This window comes from Heterodontus francisci, chromosome 30 (genome assembly GCF_036365525.1).
Source record: "Heterodontus francisci isolate sHetFra1 chromosome 30, sHetFra1.hap1, whole genome shotgun sequence".
Taxonomy (NCBI): Eukaryota; Metazoa; Chordata; class Chondrichthyes; order Heterodontiformes; family Heterodontidae; genus Heterodontus; species Heterodontus francisci.
In genome coordinates this window covers 17,734,301-17,760,823 of record NC_090400.1, presented here as the reverse complement: position 1 = coordinate 17,760,823, position 26,523 = coordinate 17,734,301, and the positions used below count along the sequence as shown (strand labels likewise).

The 26,523-nt window shown below is 41.3% G+C and overlaps 1 protein-coding gene across 4 annotated transcripts in view; it reads left to right on the top strand.

Moving 5' to 3' along the window:
- Nucleotides 1-26,523, top strand: part of pom121 (POM121 transmembrane nucleoporin) — a 69,875-nt gene that overhangs the window by 31,512 nt on the left and 11,840 nt on the right. For 3 of the 4 annotated variants that reach the window (XM_068010191.1, XM_068010189.1, XM_068010193.1), the window contains 6 exons: nt 216-340; nt 4,389-4,491; nt 5,967-6,158; nt 8,765-10,588; nt 17,309-17,347; nt 23,959-24,084. In XM_068010191.1, coding sequence (XP_067866292.1) covers nt 216-340; nt 4,389-4,491; nt 5,967-6,158; nt 8,765-10,588; nt 17,309-17,347; nt 23,959-24,084 — 2,409 coding nt within the window. The remainder of the gene's footprint in view (nt 1-215; nt 341-4,388; nt 4,492-5,966; nt 6,159-8,764; nt 10,589-17,308; nt 17,348-23,958; nt 24,085-26,523) is intronic. The other variant, XM_068010192.1, reaches the window with a different exon arrangement.

Sequence of the window (26,523 nt, the reverse complement as noted above, 5' to 3'; positions counted from 1 at the left end):
CAAGCCTCATTTCCTACCCCAATTTCTCTTATACAGAGGTTGGTGGTGCTTAAAGGATTTGAGACATTGTATTAAGAGTACACAGGTGGTGAATTAACACATTATCTTTTTTTCCTGTAGTGCTTCAGTACAACATGGCAATCCTATCTGGAAGAGGCATTTTTGCTTTTTAAAAAAAAAAATGATTGCTTTACACAGCTTTTTATTGTTTCTAGAAATTGTGCCTCCGTTGCCAAAATCGTCGCCCTCAACAATGGACTCCTCTCCCTCAGAGGGTGATGGGAAACGGAAGCGCAAGATTCCTCTCCTGTCCAAACGCAAAGGAGATCAGCTTATGCTGGTGAGTATCATGCTGCTTATTCTCATTGATTTTTAATCCATTTCACTGCTATTAGTAGTTTGTAGCTAAAATAAATAAGTTAAATGAGATAATCCATCATCTTTAAGAACCAAAAAATACTAAGAGCAGACATGCTGCTGTGATTTGACCTTATTGCTCCTGGATTTAGAAATGTTAGCGCATTCACCTTTCTGCTCTTAGCTTTTATTCATTGTCTGCTACTGGAAGGCTCATGGACATTGAATAAGGTCTGAGTTTTGGTTGACTACGATGCAAATTGTGATGAATAGTTTATGGGCATTTTGCATTGATTCGCATGTGAAGAATAACTACTTTGGTGAAATCCCAGTGCAACTCAAACTATATCTCGGTATGTCATTGCCTTCAGACAAGGAAAGTGCATTGTTTTTCGTTTTTTAACTTTAATTGTTCACTTTTAGAAGATTTCCAAATGCAATGCAGAGGATATGGGACGTAGTACAACAAATGTTTTGCAATGAAACTTGTATCAAATCACCCCGTAACCTTCAAAATTCGAGGGAATACAATTCTAGTTTATGTAATCTCTCTTAATTTAACCCTTGGAGTCCAGCCATCATTCTGGTAAATCTACACTGCACTTCCTCCAAAGCCAATATATCCTTTCTAAGGTGTGATGTCCAGAACTGCTCATAGTATTCCAGGTGTTACAAAACCAAGACTTTGTATAGCTGAAGCATAAATTCTACCCCCTTGTATTCTGGTCCTCTAGATATAAAGGCAAGCATTCCATTAGCCTTTTTAATTACTCTCTGTACTTGTTTATGACATTTTAATCTGTGTACTTTGACTGCCAAGTCTCTTGGGATTTCCATTGTTTCTAGCTTTCTAACATTTAGGACATAACCTGTCCTATCCTTTTCAGGTCCAAACCTCAGATCTCCTGACTGCAATCCATTTGCCATAGTTTTTCCCATTCACTTTATCAGTATCTCTCTTTAATTTTATGCTTCCATATCGATTGGGATAATATTAGAGTGAAGGTTAAGGAGAGGTAGGAATTTCTGTAATGTGCTCAGGAGAACTTCCTTGACCAGTACGTTCTCAACTTTGCAAGGAGGCTTTACTGGATCTTGTGCTGGAAAAAGAGGTGGGCCAAGTGGACTGTGTCTGTGGGGGAACACTTGGATGAAAGTGATCATCGTATCATGAGGCTTAGATTAGTAATGCAGAAGAGCAAGGAGCAATCTAAAGTAGAACTTCTAAATTGGAAGAGGACTAACTTCAGTGGAATGAGAGGGGATCTAGCCAGTGTAAAATGGAACCAAAGATTGACAGGATAAAGGATAAAGCAACAATGAGTGAGCTTTTCAGATACGGGCAAGGTACATTCCAACAAGGAAAAAGCCAGGCTCCTTGGATGACAAGTGAGATACAGAATATATGAAACAAAAAAAAAGGATGTATGATGCATGTTGAGTGAATTCTTCAAGTGAAAACCAGGCTGAATACAGTAAGTTGAGAGGGGAAGTGAGGAGGAAAATAAGACTGGTAAAGAAAGAATATGAAAATAGAATGGCAGTCAACATAAAAGGGAGCCCAAAAATCTTCTATCGGCATGTAAATAGTAAGCGGGTATAAGAAGTGGGCTGGGGTCTATTCGGAACAGAGAGTGATATATGCTTAGAAGTGCAGGGCAAGATATTAATGAATATTTTGTATCTGTTTATTAAGAGGATGCTGACAAAATATCGGTAGAGGTATGGATGGGGTGGAAATTGATAGACAGGATGCACTGGAAATGCTGGCTATGCTTAGAGTGGATAAGTTGTCTGGTCCAGATGGCTTGCATCCCAGGTTGTTGTGGAAGTGGAGATAGCGGAAGGGCTTGCCATAATCTTCCAATTTTTCTTAGATGCCGGGAGGTGCCAGAGGATTGGAGTGGCAAATGTGACACCCTTATTCAAGAAAGGGTGTAAGGACATGCCTAAGAACTACAAGTCAGTCAGTTTAACATCAGTGATGGGTAAGGTTTTAGAAATAATAATCAGGGAAAAAAATCAACAGGTACTTGGAGTGTTTTGAGTTAAATAAAGAGAGCCAACAGGGATTTGTAAAAGTCAGATTGTGCTTGACTTAATTGAATTTTTTGAAGAAACTGTAACTGAGAAGTTTGATGAAGGAAATGCAATGGATGTTGTCTATAAGGATTTTAAGAAAGCGTTTGACAAAGTACTACATAAAAGGCTGGTTAACAAAATTGAGGCTTATGGAATGAATAGGAGAGTCAGTGTCAGCTTGGATTAAAAAAAATTTGGCTAAAGAACAGAAAACAGTGAGTCATGGTAAATGGTTGTTTTTCAGACTGGAGGATGGTAGACAGTGGTGGTCCCCAAGGTTCAATGCTAGGTCCACTGTTTTTTTTGATTATATTCAAATGACTTGGGTATTGGAATACAGAGTAAAATTTCAAAATTTGTCAATGATACCAAACTTGGAGCTGTGGCCAACAGTGTGGATAGTACCAATCAGCTGCAACGGGACATAGATAGGCTAGCAGAATGGGCAGATGGAATTGGATACAGAGAACTGTGAGGTGATGCATTTTGGCAGAAGGGGTGGGGAGAGGCAATATCGACTTAACGGCACAGTTCTAAAGAATGCGCAGATGCAGAAGAACTTTGGATTTCATGTGCACAGATCGTTGAAGGTGGCAGGCCATATGGAGAGATTAGTCAGCAAAGCATATGGGACCTTGGGCTTCAAAAGTAGACGTAATGAGTACAAAAGCAGGGAAGTTATGCGGAACCTTTATAAAACTGGTTAGGCCACAACTAGACTATTGCATCTAGTTATGGTCACACTTTTGGAAGGGTGTGAAAGTCCTCGATGATGCAGAGGAGATTTACCAGAATGGTTCCAGAAAAAGGGGATTTTAGCTGCAAGGTTAGGTTGTTCTCCTTGGAGCAGGGAAAATTGAGAGGAGATTTGATAGAGTTGTACAAGATTATGACAGGTTTACATAAGGTAGACAAAGAAAAGCTGTTCCCATTAGCTGGTGGTACGAGGATTTTGATGACACAGATTTAAGGTTTTGAGCAAGTGAAGTAGGGAGGATGTAAGGAAGATCGTTTTTACGTAGTGAGCAGTAATGACCTGGAATTCGCTGCCTCCAAGGATGGTGGAAGTGGCAACGATGAATGATTTCAAAAGAAAATTGGATGCTTGCGGGAACTCAACTTGCAGGGCTGTAGGGATAGAGCAGAGGAATCTGATTGACTCGATTGCTCTACAGTAGCTGGCAAGGAATTGATGGGCTGCCCTCCTGTGTTGTAATGACTCGATAATTCAGTTTTTTATTGAACAGGAGTTGATGGAGCTTTTTTCAAGTTAATGCCAACATTGATGTGTGCTCCCTTAGAAAGGACTTCCCTGTGAAATTCTGATTTGCTGCCAAGTAGATGGCACAACTGAATGTCTTCTGAAATGTTGTAAGAATTATTTAATAAAAAAACATGTATTTACATTGAAACTTTAATATTCTTCTCCCATGGGTTCACAGGCACTGAATTACTTTTGAAGTGCAGACTCTATGTAGGCTAATGTGGCAACAAATTTAAAGAGAGCAAGGTCCCACAACTAGCGAGTGAGATAAATGGCCAGTTCTTAATGGTATTGGTTGAGGGATAAATGTTGGCTGGAAGAATACCCTCCTTTTTGAATGCTGGCGCAGGGATTTTTGCATTCAACTGAACAGGCAGAGCAAGCCTCAGCTTAATGTCCTAACAGCAAATGGCACTTCCAACAATGCATCACACACTTGGTACTGTACTGTCGTGTCAGTTTAAATTATTTGCTGCAGTCTTGGGATTGGGGTTTGAACCCACAATCTTCTGACTCTGAATCGATCGCGTTACCAACTGAGCAAATTTCACACTCTGCCTGTAAAATAGCATTACACCCCCGTGCACACTACTTATATTTTTAGTAGTGTAAATTCTTTTTCAAGTTGCTGCAGAAATGATTTAATACAAGATTGTGCCGCTAATTGAATGCCTCTTTCCTTCAGCATCCTCCACTAGAGCTTGGGTACACCATCACAGCGGATGATGTGGATTCTGAAAAGAAAGCAGGTCTTGATAGAATTAAAAAAGCATTGCAGGAAAAGGAAGGTAAGGCAACATTTTCAGTTAAGGTTATCCTGTCTTGTGTTCTATGGCTAAGTAAGATAAGTAAATCATCACACTTAACTATATTTCATGATTATGCTCTGACCATTGTTTTTATCCTGACTTGTATTCAGTGTGTTAAAGTATATCTTGGGTTATTTAATGCTCCAGGTATAGACCATTTTAATGTAGAATATGTGCCTTTATGTGGAAGTGTCTAAACGATTGAGTTTTCTGTAGTTTTGGCTGTGCTTGCTTAATAAAATTAATTAAAAGAAATGCACTACCACTGAGGTTTGTCATTAAAAGAAGACATCAGGAAATTGCTCTCTTGTTGACATCCTGGACCCTCAATAACAAAGCTGAGTAGATATTCAAACTAGTGATTTATTTTTTTTCTCTCTCCATGTGGTGGTACAGTTACATGGATGCTGGTTGCCCTTTGATACCACAGCCAACTGGCCATTTTCTGTGTGAGCATGGACAGTGAATGGCAAGATTCTATTCAAATGTGGATAATCAAGCTGAACCTCGTCCTGTGTTCATTCAGTGTCCATACTTTTCCAGCAGAAGTTACTAGATAGTGACAGGACCTGGAACCTTGGTTGATTATTTTTTCTTTTGCTGTAGCCCAGAGGTATTGAAGCTAGTTGCAGCTACCTAGCTTCTGCCCTGCTCGAGATCAGGTAACTCTACACAAACTAAGGGTGAAACCTGGGAAATTTTGATCTTTGTGACTCGATAGAACACCAGGAAGTGCATTTATTTACGACTACCTTTGGGGAAATTAGAATATTCTTTATTCTGTTTGGGTAATCATTGCCTCTAATTCCTAGCTTGCAGGGATGTTGTATAATACCTTGTGCTCAGTTGAACGCTCCTGAGTTTCCCTTTGTCGTGAATGTAGCGTCTCAGCTACTGAACAGCCTTGAGCCACAAGTTGCCCGCGAGTCCACAGTTCCACTTTTACTTCTTGCTGATTGGTTTCTCTTGTTTAAATTTTGTGAGTTTGGAAGTTTGGAAAAGTCTGCTTTTAGGGCAATTGCCTCATTGATGGAAAATTGTTTAATCACAATATTGAGTTCAGTTAGTATCAGCATCTTCAGATATGTGCAAATTGATAGGAACATTGATTTGAATAATTTCTTGACTTTTAGTCTCCATGGTCTCTAAAGGCAAAAGGTTCTTCTCATTTAATATCATTTATTTCATCCTAAAATGAGAATATTTTCTGCAAAAATCATAAAAAATTTGTTAAGCAACAGGGCACAGTACTTAACCCTCAATGCTTCCATTTACAGTCTGTTTTTAATGTTATATTTATCTTGGGATTTAAACACATTTTGATGCAGCAATGATGCAACCAGCTTCATTTTAATTGGGTATGACTGTATAGTGTCTACTCTTAACCTATTAAAGTTCAGTGACATTTTTGAACATGTTATCAATGAGACTTAAATGATTCTTGCTGTTAACAGAGCCTTCAAAGTCACCAGCTCCTGTGACGACGACAACAGCTCCCTCACTGTCAATAACGTTTATTGCCCCGGCAGTAGAAAGCTCTGCTGAACCAACAGCCACTTCCACCTCCATTTCTGCTGTGGTCTCCAACCCTCTGCTGGACAGTTTGAAGAAGATGCAGAACTGCACAAACTTGATTACCACTTCAGGTGTGTAATAATGGGAGTGTGCTAACAGCCCCCATAACTACTTAGTTTTCCTGTAGTCTTTGTTCAAGGCTTAGAATAAATATAGTTTTAAGTGTCAGCACAGTAACTTGAAAAATGTCCGACAGATTGAGCCTATTGTGGGTATTGTACAACTAGAATCCTTCTCTCCATTAAGCTAAATATTCAGCATAGTCCAGTGATGCACAGATAATACTGTACCTGTTTTCTGTCTGTTGCGTTCCAATGCAAAATGAATTTGGAGAGTGTTATTCCAGTTCCTAATGGGCACAGTCCTACAGCACAAAACTTTCTTAATTTAGCACAGAATAGAAATCTCAGGCAGAGGGGTGTGAAAAATGTGTGAAAAATGGGAAAAAATGTCACGCTGCAGTTGTGGATGTTCTTCCAGGGTTTGGGGTTGAGGCAGAGTAGAGGGGTTTTATTTTGCATTTGGCTGTGCTATCCCAGAACTGAACTGGAAGTGCTTGATGTTGACATTGGATGCTGGTTATGGGAAGAATTCTATTCCCAACACTAAAGGCCATGTCAAGATGGACACGCACATTTTCTTCAGGAGAAGAAAAAAGCTTCTGTAATACACATGTTTTCCCTTTTGATTATATTTGTACGTGTTTTTACTGATCTGCAAAAGAATCTCGTTTGTTTTTGATCTTTTCATCCTGATTGTGTTATATGGACCATCTCCCCACTTGTGAATCATCTGCTTGCTTGCTTGCTTGCATGATTCCAGTCACTATATTCAGAGGCTCAGCAGTAAGGGTTACTTTGATTGCTCACTCAAAATATGATCCTCTTTGTTGGTGATCAACAGACTAGAATTGGAAAGAAATTCCCTTTAAATCAATGCTTTCCTCCTTTTCTAATCTTTTAAAAGGCGTTTGATGAAGTACCATAAAATAGATCTGTTAAAAAAAAATTAAAGCCCATGGGATTAAAGGAACTGCGGCAGTGCAGATATGAAATTGCCTAAGGGAGATAAAGCATATCGTGGTAAACTGTTGTATACATCCGGGGGTGTGTATATACGCAAATCTTTGAAGGTGGTGGGCCAAATTGAGAAGGCTATTAAAGCATATGGGATCCTTCGCTTTATTAATAGAGGCATAGAGTACAAAAGAAGCAAGTTATGCTAAACCTTTATAAATCGTTGGTTGGGCCTCAGTTGGAGTATTGTGGCCATATCTGGGCACTACACTTCAAGAAAAATGTTATCTCCTTTAGAGAGGGTGCAGAGGAGATTTACTAGAATCGTACCTGGAATGAGGGACTTCAGTTGTGTGAAGAGAATAGAGAATCTGGGGTTGATGCTCTAAGAGCAAAAATGGTTAAATTTCAAGGTTAAAGGTTGGTAACCAGGCGGCACAGATTTAAAGTAATTGACAAAAGAACCAGAGGTGACATGAAACTTTTTTTCTCAGTTATGATCTAAAGTGTACTGCCTGAAAGAGTATCAGAAGCAGATTCAATAGTAACTTTCAAAAGGGATTGGATAAATAGTTAAAGGGAAAAAAATTTCAGGGCTGGGGGGTAAAGAGTGGCGGAGTAGAACAAATAGTGAGTACCAAAGGGCGGCGCAGTGGTTAGCACTGCAATCTCACTGCTCCAGCGACCCGGGTTCAGTTCTGGGTACTACCTGTGCGGAGTTTGCAAGTTCTCCCTGTGACCGCATTGGTTTCCGCCGGGTGCTCCGGTTTCCTCCCAAGACTTGCAGGTTGATAGGTAAATTGGCGATTGTAAATTGCCCCTAGTGTAGGTAGGTGGTAGGAGAATTGAGGGAAGGTGAGGATGTGGTAGGGGACATGGGATTAATGTAGGATTAGTATAAAATGGGTGGTTGATGGTCGGCACAGACTCAGTGGGCAGAAGTGCCTGTTTCAGTGCTGTATCTCTCTATGACTCAAAGAGCTGACACAGGCACGGTAGGCTGAATGGCTCCCTCCTGTGTTGTATCATTCTAGGTTCCATGATCATTTGCCAGTGTTAATATTTTGGATTTGAACATTGTATGAAGGCTGAGAACATGTGTTGAGTTCTTGCTACATTATTAGCCTATAATATACATTTGACAACCAGACAAACCAGTTCACGTCAGAATTATGTGATATAGGTGATATTCCATTGATACTGCTGCTGGTTATTAAGGTTGCAGGGGAGGGAGGTTCTGTGGAAATAATTTTGGTGCAATTCTGCAGTGCATCCTGTAGATTTGGTGGCTGTTTTTTCAGCCCAGAATATTTAAATTCTATTAATTTGGAATAATTGGTGTTTGAAATTATTACTTTACGATTATCACTTCTCTTTTAACCATCAGTCTTTGAAGTAATTCTAGCACAATAATCAAATTTGCGTATGAAAAGTATTAGAAAGATAGGTCTCCTGCAGTTGACTCTCTCTGCCCAATATGTACTTGAGACAACAGCATAACCAGAGCATGCATCTAAGAACAGCTTTTATGTTTTGTTTTGAGCTGGATATTTATATTGAGGTGCATGTTGGTGATTACAGAATTGCAATGCATTCTTTTCAGTTTTTAAACCCTTGATTGCTTAGGTGACTTTTTAAGATAATTTTTTTCCCTTTCCCAGATTCTGTCAATGGAGTGACTTCAAGCAACATGGTTAAAACTTTAGAGCCTTCTGTTAAAACTTTAAAGAGTGATTTATTGCCTCCTACTACTACTCCCACTATGACGACAACAACTGACATTGCAGGGTTTAAGCCAATTGACGTTTTGAACTTTTCATGTTCCTCGATCGCCCAGTCACTTACAACTCCAATCAATAAACCTGCTACCAAAGCCATCACCACCACCACCAACTCATGCCAGGTTTCTGCTCTGGTTAGTGCACAAGAAAGTAAAGTTAGCAAAAGGCCTGAAATGAGTGTAGCTGCATGTGCTGGGAGTTCTGCACCTCTAAGCACAAGTTTTAGCTTGCCTAGCACAGTGACTGTAATCCCAGCAGTCGTTGGTGCCACAGCTCCTTCATCTGCCAGCACACCTGAGTTTAAGCCAGTGTTTGGTCTGCCAATGGCACACCAGACCAGTGTAGTATCAACAGCATTGAGCTTGGCAATGCCAGTTACTGCACCCGTAAGCTTGGTAGCGCCAATAACATCAAACTCCGCTACCTCAGCTATTTCATTCAAACCAGTGTTTGGGAACTCTATGACACCTACAACTTCGACCACCACTACTGCACCTTTCACATTTGGCCAATCAACACAAGCCGCAGTTAATAACGAAACTACTGTTCTCACAACTTCTATGAAATCAAGTTCAACTCTGTTCCCATTTGCAGCCTCCAATACGTTAGCAAGTTCAAACATTGATTCGGAAACCAAGGGCTCAAAAGCCACATTTAACTTTGGTTTAAATATTGCTGTTACTTCAAAACCAAGTACAGTGCCTACTGCAAACAACAGCCTATCCTCCCAGCAATCATTTCAGTTTGGCTCAAATCCTTCAACAACCACCGCTGCTGCACCCAATGCTGTGTTCCAGTTTGGGAAGGGCTCTTCAGATGCAGCTGCAACGTCAGCTGGTCCACTCCCTCCTGTCTTCGGACCGGCAACTGTGGTTACAAGCCAGGCATCAACAAGCATTGCACCCACTTCAAATTTGTTTGGGAGTTTTGGCCCTTCGGTGTCAACACCTCCTACCACTTCAAGTGGCCAGCCTGCTCTTTCATTTGGAAACTCAGCAAAAACTTCCCTGTTTGGTAATGCCACTAGCACACCACCTTTCGGGGGTCCAACAGCCCAGCTTAACTTTGGAAGCACAGGTAGTCAATCGTCATTTGGGACTAATGCTGTAGCAACCCAACAAACCCCAAGTAAAGCAACTGCCTTCGGAAATACTGTTACTCCCTTCAACTTTGGAACTTCTGCTGCCAAGTCAGCCTTTCCAAGTACCACTTCGCAGTCAATATTTGGCACTCCTAGCCAACCAGTGTTTGGGGGTGCTACAGCTCAGACTGGATTTGGATTGACTTCTACACAACCAGCTTTTGGCAGTACCTCAGCGGGTTTCTCATTCGGTACGACCACCTCTTCCACCACTGCCCCAATGTTCAACGCTACCAAGAGTTCGGGTGTCAGTACAACTGGGTCGATCTTTGGCTCTTCACAGGTGGTTGGCTTTGGTTCGTCAAATCAGCCAGTTGTAACCACCAGCAGTTTCACTATTGCTGCATCAAATCCGAATATGGCTACAGCTGGCATCTTTGGTTTAGGTCAGAGTGGATTTTGCTCTTCAAACCCTTCTGTCCCATTTGCCACTTCCACCTCGACATCGTCATCTCAAAATATGTTTGGTTCATCATTGACTAACCAGGGCCTGCAGAACCAAAGCACTCCACAGTTCAACTTTGGAGCTACTAATGCAGTCGAGAACAAACCTGCCTTTGGAGGTAAGTGAACCTTTATTCCTAGCCTTCTGACATTTAGAAAGTCAATGCGTTTTGCTGCACATGTGTAATAATCCCTCTGAACAGAAGTTCCTGTGGCTCTATTTATTTCCAAAATATACTTTATTTATAAAAAACTGTAAAAAAAAAAAAAACCATTACAAAACAGTTCACAACAGCACCAAGTCAACAATACAAAAAGTGCAAAGGAGATCAGTTTCCTTCAATGCAGGAGTGAGTTGCCTCACAACCCTTCCATTTCATTTTACCTGCCATGTACATTTTGCAGCAAACAAAAATTTTCTGGTTACAGCCCGAGGGGTTTTCCATGGATCCAGCCCCTCCGTTCACCATGGTGGGGGTACCTTACACAGTGGTCTTTCCCCATTGAGCCTTTGCCGTGGCTGCCCCAAGCTTTAGTGCGTGCCTCAGCACATAGTCCTGGACCTTGGAATGTGCCAGTCTGCAACATTTGGTCGTGGACAACTCTTTGCGCTGGCCCAGTTACTTGCTAATTCTGATATTGCTTTTATAGATGGCTAGAAGCTGCAGCTGGGTCCCTCAAATTGGTTTGTACCCCTTATTGTCATACGTCCTTACAAATGACATGACTGACTTAGTTTAATTGAATTTACTTTTTTGCACAGTATGGGTGTTTTGTGTTGCTCCAAATAATGGATTTTGGTGATTGGGATTGGAAAAATGTTCTGTTTTTGGGCAGCACTGATATAAAACACTCCCAGTGTAGGCATGATACAGAATAAAGTTAGCTGTTGTTCCATGACTCTGTCACAGCCCTAGCCTCAGAACAGCAACCCCATTACACCAGTGTGAGTTTTCCATTCTTTGTATTGTCTGTTTTAATGTCTAGTGTGTGCACAGTAGAAACTGGATTGTGAATGTCTTCACAGAAGACTGTTGTAGCCTTTCTTGCCAGTTTTCTCCCGTTTTCTCTTGTAAAGATGTTGGATTCTGCTGGGGCACAGTTCCGTAGCAGCTGCCATGTGCTGAAAACATCCCAAAGTGTATCATGACCAAAGAATTATTTTCAAAACATAGTCATTGTTGGCAAATGTGGCAGCCAACTTGCATATGATAAGATTCCACAAACAAAGAAATGAATAACCAGTTAATTTGATTTAGTAGTTGTTATGGTCAAGTGAGGAGAGGCCGAAGGGTTTCCCTATTTTCCCTCTTTGTTTGACCACAGCAGGTTTAATTCTTTTTTAAAGTGGAAATACTGACCAATTCAGTAGGTGTTTGATTACTTGCTTGTTATGATCATAACAAGAACCAATTGGACAGGTTTTCTTGAGATAACAAAGAAAGAGGTTAACTTTATTGCACCTAAACCGAGCTAATAAAAATAACACGCCAGCTTCCACTCACACACACACACACTCTGGCGGTTTGCACACACACGAATAGGTTACAGAGTGGGGAAAGGTAGATTGGTTGAAAAAGGGGGTATACAGTGGTGTTTGGTGATTCGGCCGGCTTCTAGCTGAATTCGGTGGTCCTGAGGTTTTTAGTTTGAAGAGGTGGATGACTGGTTTGGTGGATCTTTTTGTAGACAACCATGTAGATGATTTCATCCAATGGGGTTTCTGATTGTAGCTTAAGTATGCAAAGGTGGTCGGCCAACAAGCATGATTTGAAAGCTTTCCAGTTGGAATGGGGAGCGGGAGGGACCCCCACTTAAGGTCTGCTCATGTCAGAGTCAGTTGCTTCTCCTCTGCTGCAGAGAAAAACACCAGCTTAAAACCACAGACAGGGAGGGGCTTGTCACATGACAGTCACGCAGTCATTCAAACATAGCCGTTAGCAGTATTTCTCTGCTTGCTGAGAGAACAGGTAGTTCCTTTAAACTTCCTGGGTCTTGGTTCTTACTGGGAAATTTGTGTCTCTCCTCAGTCCTTTTCAGTGTAGGATACAGTGTTGCAAACTAGGTGATCATCTTAAGCTGAAAGGATGACTTTGCTGGCTGCTTGTCTTTTTAAAATGTCTTCATTTAAAAAAAAATAATTCAGATCTCCAGTCAGTGGATTAAAGAAAATTATCATTCAACAAAGCACATTGGCGTACATCGTGCTCGTGAGAGGGATGTTGGCCAGGATATCAGGAGAATTCTGTGCTTCGCTTTGAAAAAGTGCCATAGGATCTCTTGTGTCCATTTGAATGAGTAGATTAGGCTTCACTTTATGTTAACCATCTATTTGGTGCATACGACCTTGATTTAATCACTAGTGCAGGTGAATTGGGATGAATGACCCAGCATCTGAGTTGAACTTAAGTCTGTTTCTAAGTCCAGACTAATTATTCCTTGTTCACCATAATGACCGAACTTACTTTGAAGTTGCTGCCCATAACCTGACCCACAGCACCTCCCAGTCATACTGACCATGATTCAAATTTGGCACTTTCTGGTCTTTATACCTGGCAGTGCATTTGCTTACAAAAACTTTGGTTGGCTAATGTTCAATGTTGCTCAATGCCAGACGAAACACAGCTCTGTTTATACAGTTCTGTTATGAATTCTCTTCTATGAAGGGGCATTTCCAACCTTTGAGTTTAGGGATCTCAAAAACATTATATTTTATTTGAAAGATTAGGTCTTCTGAGAAACTACTTTTGTTTTTGGAGCATTTCTCTGTGAGGCCATTTACTTGGTGAATTTCAATGTAGGGACTCAAATTGAGACTTAGGCTTATGGAAAAGCAGTTGGTGCCCACCGTTACTGAACCACTCTTCTCTGTAAGCAGTGTTAAGTCCAGGAACATTCTGTTCTTTTAGTTCAGTTATTTTAACATGCCAATTGATGTGGGCCTGCAGATTTTCTGTTTTGTTAGCACTAAAGTTACTTGTCCATGGAATACATTTTTGTTTCGGGTGGGATTGCAAATTTTACTGGAAATAGTTTAACTTTTTTCTCATTCTCTCCTAAACACATTGAATCCCTCACTGGGGTACAGATCCAAGGCACTGATTGTCCAAGTTGCCCTTATTTTTGTGTGAGTCTCAACTGAAAATGCAGAGGACATTACAAAAGCGTCCCCTTACCCAGGAATGTGACCAATTAAAGTGTCCCTCCTAGTGCTCCAGTTTAGAGCATGTGATCAGCACAGGCTACCGGTGTATCCTGAGATTTTGTGGTGTGTATGGTTCAAAGTTGGGGACGTTGCTTTTGTGCCATTGAAAGAGTTTATAAGGAAATGTACTTGTAAAAGTTATCAAATTCTTACATTGCTTCATGTCTTTTTTTTACTGAGCTCAGTCAGCACTGCCAGGTCCCATTTGACTTTAATAACAAGGTAGAATTGTACAGCTGTTGTACTTCATCCAAACAGAAATTTAGTCTTTTTATGTGATCCTGCCTGAACATTTTGAACATTTAAAAAAAATCATACCAATGTAGTCTTTGTAGTATCCTGGTTTTTCATGTTTTGATAATGGAATGCTTTGGTGGTAATCGAGCTAGATTTGTGCATGGGAATGCAACATTGAAGATGTTTAAGGACTCTTTAACGTCTTTTAATTGGTCCATCGAGAAAGACCTTTCTGTTCTCTCTTCCCTTTTCTTCCCTCCCTCCCACTGCTCAAGAGTTCTCGTAAAAAAAAATCAGAAAGAACATCCTGTTGGTCCTAATTTTTCTTTTCATGTGTGAAACAGTCACCCTTGTCTCACACTGTTAATTTTGAAATGGCTTTTAGGATCTACCCTTTTCATATATTTGAGTTTTATGCAACTCTTTTTGGGTTCTCCCTCAGTCCTTTTAGACTGAAAAGTCCAAGTTTCTCTAGCCTTCATAACGCAGACCTCTTGACATGAGAGATCAGTCTCCTGTATCTTCTCTGAACTACCATCAACGATTAAATGTCCCTGTTATGATTCTGACCAAAACTAGTCTGAGCATGACTACCTCTTACATGTACTCTCCTGTTTTGGCTGCAGAGTTCAGAATTCTTTTTTCTATTTCTATACTGCTGTTTAGTGGTTGGATATATTGTTACGGCTTAGATGTTCAGCTTTCCTCGGCTATTTCAACACCATTGATGGAGTTGATGTGGCACCCTTTTACTGCGTGCACTGTTGTGCATTCGTCAGTACTAAATTTAATGTGTTATTTGTTGCACCCCATTACATCTTTTGTCTAATTTTGTATTTCCCAAGCTGCCTCATCAGATTTGTCCACCCCTCTTAATTTTTACACCATATACAAATTTAACTAAAATGCATCCCTACATGATTTCTGCAATAATTAACTCTGGTTTTCTTCCCTTTAACCTATTTCTTATCCGTTCACAAGGTTTTATTTATTTATTTATTTAGAGATACAGCACTGAAACAGGCCCTTCGGCCCACCGAGTCTGTGCCGACCAACAACCACCCATATATACTAACCCTATAGTAATCCCATATTCCCTATCACCTACCTACACTAGGGGCAATTTACAACGGCCAATTTACCTATTACCTGCAAGTCTTTGGCTGTGGGAGGAAACCGGAGCACCCGGCGAAAACCCTTCCACTTTGGAATTAATCAGTAGCTGATAGTGTGGAACTTTGTGAAATGCCTTTTCAAAATCTAGGTGCACCATGTTTTTGGGCTTTCTCCAGTTCATTTAAGATGCCCCTTAGTCAAAAAAAAGGTAAGGATGTTGCTCAGACATGACCGTTGCCATGTAAATTGATGTTGGGTCCTGTTTACTAGTTTATTATTGCACAGATAGTCTGATGGATTTCATTTCATTGAGTAAGTGTCCTTTTCACTGCATTGGAAGATAACAGTCTTTGGTTAGTGGTGTGTTTCTTTATGTTCCTCCTCCACATAGAAAAGTTACAGCACAGAAGGAGGCCATTCAGTGCATCGTGTCTGCGCTGGCTGAAAAAACTAGTCGCCCAGTCTAATCCAACCTTCCAGCACCTGGTCCATAGCCTTGTAGGTTACAGCACTTCAGGTACATGACCTTTTAAATGAGTTGAGGGTTTCTACCTCCACCTCTGATTTGGGCACTGAATTCCAGACATCCAGCATCCTCTTTGTGAAAAAGTTTTTCCTCATGTCCCTTCTAATCCTTCTATCAGTCACCTTAAATCTGTGCCCCCTGGTAATTGACTTCTCCGCTAGGGGAAACAGGTCCTTCCTGTCTACTCTTATCTAGGCCCCTCATAATTTTGTACACCTCAATTAAGTCACCCCTCAGCCTCCTCTGTTCTAAGGAAAACAGCCTTAGTCGATCCAGTCTTTAAGTACAATTCTCTGGGTACTTCGTCCTAATGGCTATTCTTTGTGTTCGCTAGATAGCAAGGGATAGAGTGTTCAATTGCAGACAGTGTCGCAGCTGATTCTGTTTTTTGATCAGTGTCCACATGAACTGTCCAACCAGGATTACTGGATAGCCAGGAGCAGCTGAAACACTGATTTTCTGCTGCTGGCCCACATATTTTGTGAGGTGGCAGGGAAATGGCATTAGATTGGAAAACTCAAATGAAAAGTTATAATCAACACACTGGCCCGAGCGGCATTCTTCTGTGCTCTGACTTGTTGTATGGAATGGTCATATTCAGGTTCAGACGGCCAAGGGTAGTGTTGATCTCTACTGTATGGAAGCAATGCTGATTTCTTACAGTATCAAAATGAAAGGCAGTTTTGATCATCCAGAAGTTGCATCATGACAGTTATATATAATTATCAATTTATTACTTTAAAGATGGGATAAGATTAAAAAGTCCATGTTTGAGTTATTGAAATTAGTCCGTTTAAAATCTGACTTTGGCCAGTGGACAAGAAATAAATGTAATTGCAAGGTTTTTAGGCACAGGTCAGTGTTGTAAGTTCTGGGAAGAGTGATGGTTAGAGGTCATAAAAATGGCAATTTTGCTTAATTGTTTAATTATTGCTGAGCAATAGTGTAAATGAATAGAATTGCAATGGTTTTATTTAATATGACCAGATTTGTGTTGAATCTTAAATTATATGGATGAACTTCTAACATTGAATGAAGAGCTTGCTAAAGTCGTTCTGTCAATTGTGTGAATTGGCTTGGTGATATCGGTTTCATTGTCACTCTGTCAGGTTATATATTTGCATCCATAGTCCACTCTAGTTTGTCACCTGAACTACAGGGGCCAGGATTTCCCCATAAAACAGAGGGACAATAACATCCTTGTAAAATATTGAGTGGGTATGCATTCTGCTCGGCTACCTTTTGTTATTTGGCTCCAGTGTTGCATTGACGAGTGCAATTTAAGGATTGAAGACACAGTCAAAGTCATAGATTTTGAGGCTTTTGAAGGAAAAGCGAGATAGCCAGGCATTGAGTAAATCCATGAATAACAGTGGCCTTTTAGATTCCTTGTCCAAGTGGTTAAGATGTGTTGGCAAGCAATGTATCTGTGAAGGGCATCGTAGCTAAGACTGATCCTATTCTCTTATAATATCCACATGCTGCTTTCTGGCCAGGGCTATTAAAAGCTTTCAGGAATCACTGCAGATCTTGGGAGTTTTTAAATTGATCTCCAGTGGTTATTGGTTTCTATGTAATCCAGCTCCAGTGCAGAAAGCTGAATCACTGTAAATGAACCTGCAAAAAAGGTGTTGAGGTCAGTGTGAGTCTCCCTGAGATGGTGTGAATACAGTGTTTGTAAATGCTTTTTTTGGTTATAACCAAACTTTTAATCATTAATTGTTGCTGGTGACAGTCACCCTTTTTTTCCACTAGGGTTCAACTTTGGAACTCCCAGTTTGAACTTTGGGACTGGTAAGTTAATGCGATGCTGCAGTGTTCTGTAAGCTTTGGCTGCTCACTACTGGCTGCTTTCTACCAGTAGCGATGGGAGACACGTTAAAACAAAAATTGTCTGTTTTAGAAGATCATTTTGACTTGATTCTGCTGCCTCTGATCTTTGCTTCAGCAAGACTAGCTGCTTAACAGAAATGGCACAACTGTGTTTCTGTAAAAAATGCAGTTAATCAGCTTAGCTGCTGCTGCAGTAGTTCACTTTCACTTAACCCTGGTAGCAGGAAATGGGAGCGATATATATATGTGACAAAGAATTAATTTTGATATGAAGGTAAAACAACATTCTTTATAATAGTGCATCAATTTAGCTGACTATTTTACCATTAAATTATTGAATAATAGTTGACATTAGTTATGATAGAGTTGTATTCTTAGCCTCTACCCTGACACTGTCGATAGCTGGTTCCTTCTAGGTAGGTGCTAATGTGTGCCCAACTATTCCATGTACAGTCTATTGGAATGAGAAATTTTTAATTGTATGTACATGATCATTGAGCTGTACTTTCTTCAGGGAATTAGAATGTATGTTTCATTAGTTGCTAGATTGACAAGGTAACTCTAGTGGAGCAGACACAATTACTCAAAAGACTATCTTGAAACTTGGGGCCATATACCCAGTTCTTATTTTTATGACCTAGCAAGGATGCCTGAAAATTCGGAGTGGTGATACAGCCCACAACATCAAGGTAGCACCCGAGCTAGTAAAGCTTCATGGTTCCCTTACAAAATTGAGAGCAATCGGCAGACCCTCCAGTGGCTGAAGTGCTACCTGAACACAGGAAGCTGCTTATGATTGTTGAAGGCCCATCACTAGCATGTTGAAGACATCACTGACATCAGAATAGTGTCCTCAGCCCCACCATCCTAATCTGTTTTACCAATCACCTCGGCATAATGTCATGAGTGAGGATGTTCACAAATGTTTATGTATGTTTCAGCCAGATTCTCAGCTTAATAACAAAGCTGCCCATGCCTGCCTACAGTAGGTCTTGGGCAACATCTCACTTTAGGCTGACTTGTGGCAGGTAACATTAAGCCGTATGTTCAGACAGTGATTATCTCCAGCAAGAAATGGTCCAACACCTTCAGTTGCTGAATCCCCCACCATCAACATAAAGGGGGTCACCGGCCATATCAACACTGACGCAAGCAGGACAGGCTGGGTACTCTTGAAGTGGCTCATTTCTGATTCCTCAATGCCTCTTGAGCAGCATAATGGAAAACTCACCACTTGCCTAGAATAATGCATCTTCAAAAATGCCCAAGAAGCTTGACACCATCCAGGACAGAGTAGGCTGTTTGCTCAGTGTTCCTACCACTCATTTCAATATCTACTCACTGTCCTTCACCTGCTGAAAGATGTATGGGTGCAAATAGCAACTCAGTAGTTTTACTTCAGTAGCATTTCACTACCTATGATATCTACCAGTAAGAAGACAAGCAATGGCATGGGAGTGCCATCACCTCTAAGTCACACAGCCTCTTGACATGGCCATATATCACACTTCCTTGGGGCAAGATCTTGGAATTCCCTAACTAGCCATTGTGGGTGCATCATCACCACAACAATTGCAGCAGTTTGAGGAAGAGAATTCACCACCATATCACCTCGGGGCAATTGGGAATGAGCAATAACTGCAATTTGCAGTGTAGTCCTTATCCAGAGAATGACCTTTTGAATGGTCTGCATCCAAGATATTCTATTAAATGTTACTATTTTTTCCATGCAACCACTTCCCTGAAGTGCTAACCCTTTATATCAGACAAATCATTACTGAGTTGCCCAATTTCTGCATTTGGTCGTCTTAGCAACCATCTGAGCTTTTAGGGTTTGAAGGCAGTGGAGTGAAGGAGGCATAGGCAAGGGGAATCTTAGAGCCCTTTTCAGTAAGAGCATACTTAGCATTGTATTGCTGGTGTGTAACGAACATCGGACTGAAACAAGTTGTCGTCTTGGCATTTCTTCGGGGATGATGATTTTGGGAAGGTTGCAGTCATCGGTTGCAGGCCTGCTGGTGGATAGTCAGGCCTGTTCGTGACTGGCAGATTCTCCCACAGCGGGTACAAGTGAAGGTGTAGTCGCTGCTGGGGGCGATTAGATCTATCCTCCTTTTCTCCTTCATGCTGGTTCTTTGCTCAGTCTCAAAGCTATCTGTAGCCCTTCTGGTGTAGCATCTCTAAATCACGATCTGTGGCCTGTGCTTCCCACTGGCAATGGTCAATGTGGCACACAGAGAGGGACTTCTTCAGGGAGTCCTTGAAACGTTTGCATGGGGCCCGTCTGTTCCTTTTACCCATGGCCAGTTCTCCATACAACACAATCTTGGGCAGGCGACTGTCGTCCATCCGGGCAACAAGATCCGCCCAACGCAGTTGGTTTTGGAGGAGGATGGCCTCAATGCTGGTGATGTTGGCTGTTTCCAGGGCTACAGTGTTTGAAATGCGGTCCTGCTAGTGGATTTTGAGGATGACCAATTTCTGCATTTGGTCTTCTCCGCAACCATCTGACTTTTCAGGGTTTGAAGGTAGTGGAGTGAAGGAGGCATTAGCAAGGGGAATCTGAGAGCCCTTTCCAGTAAGAGCATATTTAGCATTGTATTGCTGGTGTGTAATGAACATCAGACTGAAACAAGTACAGATCAGTGATTTGCTTGTATCACCTCACCCGATTCCTCTACCATCACCAGTGGTGGACCTGGAAACACCTGGACAACGTAAAATGCTGTATCTAAAGGTGAAGTCACACGGGATCAGAGGGGAGCTGGCAAGATGGATACAGAACTGGCTCTGTCATAGAAGACAGAGGGTATCAGTGGAAGGGTGCTTTTCTGAATGGAGGGATGTGACTAGTGGTGTTCCGCAGGGATCAGTGCTGGGACCTTTGCTGTTTGTAGTATATATAAATGATTTGGAGGAAAATGTAGCTGGTCTGATTAGTAAGTTTGCAGACGACACAAAGGTTGGTGGAGTTGCGGACAGTGATGAGGATTGTCAGAGGATACAGCAGGATATAGATCGGTAGGAGACTTGGGCGGAGAAATGGCAGATGGAGTTTAATCCGGACAAATGTGAGTTATTGCATTTTTGAAGGTCTAATGCAGGTGGGAAGTATACAGTAAATGGCAGAACCCTTAGGAGTATTGACAGGCAGAGAGATCTGGGCGTACAGGTCCACAGGTCACTGAAAGTGGCAAGGCAGGTGGATAAGGTAGTCAAGAAGGCATAAGGCATGCTTGCCTTCATCGGTCGGGGCATAGAGTATAAAAATTGGCAAGTCATGCTGCAGCTGTACAGAACTTTAGTTAGGCCACACTTAGAATATTGTGTGCAATTCTGGTCGCCACACTACCAGAAGGACGTGGAGGCTTTGGAGAGGGTACAGAGGAGGTTTACCAGGATGTTGCCTGGTCTGGAGGGCATTAGCTATGAGCAGAGGTTGGATAAACTCTGATTGTTTTCACTGGAACAACGGAGGTGGAGGGGCGACATGATAGAGGTTTACAAAGTTATGAGCGGCATGGACAGAGTGGATAGTCAGAAGCTTTTTCCCAGGGTGGACGAGTCAGTTACTAGGGGACATAGGTTTAAGGTGAGAGGGGCAAAGTTTAGAGGGGATGTGCGAGGCAAGTTCTTTACACAGAGGGTGGTGAGTGCCTGGAACTTGTTGCCGGGGGAGGTGGTGGAAGCAGGTACCATAGAGACGTTTAAGAGGCATCTGGACAAATACATGAATAGGATGGGAATAGACGGATACGGACCCCAGAAGTGCAGAAGGTTTTAGTTTAGGCAGGCATAAGATCGGCGTAGGCTTGGAGGGCCGAATGGCCTGTTCCTGTGCTGTACTGTTCTTTGTTCTAATCACAGGACAAAATAGAACTTTGGATGTTTACCATACACATGAAGGCTAATTGGTCTCTTGTGTCTCTACCTGCTTTTTCAAGAGGAATGCAAAACTGTTGACCCTCAATTGTGATTTGAAATTATCCCATTGTGATTTGTACAGTATGAAACATTGTGTACACAGTAAAATGTGCAGTGCACCACATGACTGACTGAGGGGATACCATCTATCCAGTGCTGTAAACTGATTTTCAATAAAAATTAATTCACTTGAAATGTTTTTGTTTGTGTATTTACAGTATAGAAACTTAGTGTTGCAAGAAAATATCTATGTATATTGAAAGAAAACTACATTTAAAATGAAGCAGTTTTGCTGTAAGCTATGGTTGCCAGCTTCTTGCAGATATATACTGCTAGCAAGTTTATAGCACAAAGAGACTGATTAACATTAGCTCTTCCATGCATACACTGGAACTTCATGCATGTTTGGAATACAATACATTGGGTGGCAGTGTCTGGAAAATGCAAATTCTTAAGCAGTGCGGGCAGATCATGAACAATGTGAAAGGCTGGCAACTACAAATACTACACTTCACTAAGCTGAAAAATCAGTCAGGATATCACTCGTGATTTCTATAATAAAAGTAAAATACTGTGGATGCTGGGCATCTGAAATAAAAACAAAGTGCTGGAAATACTCTGGTCTGGCAGCATCTGTGGAGAGAGAAACAGTGAACGTTTCAGGTCTGCGAAATATTTCATTAGTTTAAGTCTGTGCACATGATAGCTGTTTTAAATTCGTTTTCAGAGAGCAACCAGCAGATGTGCTTTTAGTCTGTGACTGCAGTTTTGAATTTGTTCCTCACTGCTTTAGTTGTTTGGGGCTTTACTTGGCAGTAGAGCTTAGGGCCTAAGCTCAGGAATTCCCTCCCTAAACCTCTTGGCCTCTCTACCTCGCTTTCTTCCTTTAAGACACTCCTTTAAAACCCACTTGTTTGGTGAAGCTTTTGATCATTTGCCCCCAATATCTCCATATGTGGCTCAGTGTCATGTTTTCCTTTATAATATCTCTATGAAGCACCTTGGAACATTTTATTATGTTAAAGTGCTATATAAATGCTAGTTTTTTGGGGGGTGGGGATGTGTTGGCTAATGTTTCACTTAACTGTTGCAGGTCCAGGTATGTGTAGTTTTCCTTGTTCTCAATCAATTCAGGCAGCTGGAGCCAAGATGCAGGAAGTACCTGCACAACAGCAACTTGTAACTATATAGTGCTTTTAATGTAGTAAAACATCCCAAGGCACTTTGACACCAAGCCACATAAGGAGATAAAGAGGCAAACTTTAAGAAGCATCTTGGATAGAGAAGCAGAGAGGTTTAGGGAGCAAATTCCATAGCTTTAGGACTTGGGCAGCTGAAGGCACAGCCACCAATGGTGGAGTGCTTAAGATTGATGTGCAGGGTGCCAGAATTCAAGAAGTGCAGATATCTTGGAGGATTGCAGGAGATGACACAGATGGGGAGGGTCAAGGCCATGGAGAGATTTGGAAACAAGGATGAAAATGCTAAAACTGAGGCATTGATTAACAGGGAGGCAATATAGGTCAGCAAGCATGATGGGTGAACGGGACTTGGTGCGTATTAAGATACGGGCAGTAAAGTTTCAGATGACCTCAAATTTACAGAGAGTAGAACCTGGGAGACCAGCCAGCAGTGCATTGGAATAGTCAAATCTAAAAGTAGCAACGGTGAGGATGAAGGTTTCAGCAGCAGATGAGCTGAGTTGGGGCAAAGTTGGGTGATGTTACTGAGATGGCAATAGGTGTTCTTGATGATGCTGCAGATGTGTAGTTGGAAGCTCAACTTGGGGTCAATTATGCTATCAGGGTTGCAAGCAGTCTGGTTTAATCTGAGACAGTTGTCAGGGAAAGGGATGGAGCCGGTAGCTAGGGACTGAAGCCAGTGGCTTTGGTCTTCCATATATTTAGTTGGAGGTGATTTCTGCTCATCCAGTACTGGATGTTGGACAAGCTATCTTGACAGTTTGAAAGAGTGGAGGGCTTGAGAGGTGATGGTAAGGTTGTTGTAGGAATAGAATTTCCAATTATATTTTGGATGTAATTAGGCAATACTAGTATTAGTTCCAAGGCTGTGTAGTGCACGTTATTTGCCATAGAATCACTCTGTCTTTATTTGAAGTTGGCACTTAATTGCCTCTGTAAGTGTGAATGAGGATTCAGTGTTCATTTGAGTTGAGTCCATATTAATATTGGAGCCATTATTGAATGAAATATTCTGAATATTAGAAGTGACCGGTATGGAGGTAATGGACAGACTGAGAACATTGAACGAGGGCAAGGGCACCTAGCCCAGATGGAAACCTCGCTGGTACCTAAGGAAATGGCTAGCAGAAATCTATCACGTTTTCATGGTTCAGTGAAAACATCGTCAACATTGGAAAAGGACAAATGTAGCACCATCTTGTTAAAGGTAACAAAGATAATCCTGGGAACTATTGGCCAATAGTAGGTATAACATTACCGGACATCTTGAAAGAGAGAATAATCCATCAAAGGGAACAGAACGACTTTGTGGGGCTGTAAAGTAGAAGATTCGCATCTAGAATTCATTTTGTTTTGGACAAAAACCAAGACACTTTTTTGTTTGCTACTAATTCTGTATAAAATGCATATTCAACAGCTTGACTGTTTTCTTATTTGTTCTTCCAGGAACTACTGCACCTGGATTTGGACAGAGTACTCCAAGTGGCAGCTTTTCCTTTGGGACCACTAATGCTCCAGCACCAAACTTTGGGAGTCCAGGAACAGGTGCAGCAGCAGCAGCATCGGCATTTGGTAAGAAGGTGCCCATCACCCCAGACCCTGTTATGTGTAATACAACAGTTGTCTGCTTCATCTCATCAGTTCCATTGAGTGTCTCTGGCAGTTAGTTGTAGTGGAGTAGAGGTTCTACGTGTTTCTCATGTGGCGTGATGGCTGGGGAATTTGCAGAATACAACTTATGTTTATTGACAGGAGGTTGTCATCACAATATGTTTTGGAACAAGCAGCTACAAGATCCTATCTTTCATTCACCATATCAGAGCATGACACCTATATAAATGAGTAGCTTTGTCAAAGCTATTGACCAAATCATTTATTGAAATGTCAGTGGGATCAGCCCATTCAAATATTAAGGGATTGGTCATGCAGTGAGCAGGAACTATTTCATACAGCTATCAAAAAACAACTGAGCATGAAACGTTTGGGGAATGGATGTCTCTAATATGTAAATATCCATGGCATTTGATATTGGAGTAAAAAAAAATTGTATAAGTCATTGGTTAGGCCACAGCTTGAGTACTGTGTACAGTTCTGGTCACCTCATTACAGAAAGGACGTAATTGCACTAGAGAGGGTATGGAGGAGTTTACGAGGATGTTGCCAGGACTGGAAAAATGTAGTTGTGAAGAAAGATTGGATAGGCTGAGGTTGTTCTCCATGGAACAGAGAAGGCTGAGGGAAGATTTGCAACATTTTGAGGGGCCTGGATAGAGTGGAGGTGAAGGGCCTATTCACCTTAGCAGAGAGGTCAGTGACTAGGGGGCATAGATTTAAAGTGATTGGTAGAAAAATTAGAGGGGAGTTGAGGAAAGACTTTTTTCATCCAGAGAGTGGTGTGGGTCTGGAACTCACTGCCTGAAAGGGTAGATGAGGCAGAAACCCTCAACTCATTCAAAAGGAGTCTGGATATGCACCTCAAGTGTCATAATCTGCAGGGCTATGGACCAAATGCTGGAAGGTGGGATTAGAATAGATGGATCATTTTTTGGCCAGCACAGACACAGTGGGCCAAGTGGCCTCTTTCTGTGCTGTAAACTTTCTATGATTCTAAATCCTCCTCAAAGGAATTGAGCTCCTCCACAAGCCTGACCCACTGGGATTAAATCAGTACACCCCAGTCATCTTATTGCCATAGGACTCATTAGGCCCTTATGCAAATCACCCTCTAGAAAGCACTGATCATTGACTACATCAGTGACTCTAGTGACAACCTACTCTTGTGCACAATCAAAAGCTGAAACCCCTATAAATAGAAGATGTTTCTGCAAGCTTGGTTCCAGCTCATCTAAGGAGAAAACATTGATCCAATTTCAGTCCACACTTCTCCAGAAAATGTAAACTATTGAAAATTAGAATGAATTGTAAAAAAAAAAAACACTCTATCAGGGTGTAGGTGTCATTTGGCATTTATTGTCCATTTCTGGTTGCCTTGAGAAGGTGGTGAGATCCAATACCTTGATCCATTGCAGTCCATTTTTACGACTGAGGTGGGAAGAATGCACTTTTCGAGTCCCACTTCTCCACAGGTCACGACATATATTTTAAAAATGTTTACCCACTTACCAATTCGGTCAATCATATACTCTACTCTTTATCCCAGAATAAAATACACCAAACAGGTTTCTTTAATAAACAACAAAATTATCAGTTTATTATCAAACAAGGCTTATCCAGTAACGAAGAAAAGCATTAACACACAGATTGAAATATGAAAGTTCTCTTTTTAAATTCCACCCCCCCCCCCACACACACACACACACACACTGAAAAAAATACAGAAATTCTCTCCGTCGAGGTCTGTTACAAAAAATGGCAACAAAGAATACTTTGGCCAAATATTTGCTCATTCTTGAGGAAAAAAGATATGGAAGGAAGTCAGTTGTCCCTTTTGGTCTGGCGTTCGGGTATATGGAGACAGTTACTGAGATCGTTTCTAAAGCAGTTCTTTTCAGGCGGTGTTGAGAATTAATCTGTCAGGTTTTTCCAGCTTCTCCAGAGAGATGCAGCACCAGGGGTTTTAGCTCTCCCATACTGGATCTTTGCAGGGTTTCTTCAAAGTGGTAGAGAAAGAGGTGAGCAGGGTGTTTTCTTTTTCCTTGGCAGGCAAAACACCAACTGTCTTCAAAACAGTTCACACTCCAAACAGAAAGACAGCCTCCTGACCTCCATAAATCTTGACATGTGGCTTCTTGGTAAACATCTTCCCCAGGTCACCAAGGTTTCTGTTGTTTATTGTGCTTAAAGCACATGATTTCCAGCACAGGTTGTTTTCAAGCAACATCTCAAGTGTCCTTTCAGTGAACTTGGTTTAAAAAAAACACAGCCATAGAATCTTTTCAGTTTTAATACAAGTCCTCAAAACAATTCAAAAAAATTGAAGCACTTTGTAGTGTAGTGAAGATTTGATACAACTGAGTCGCTTGCTAGGCCACTTAAGAGGGCTGTTAAGTC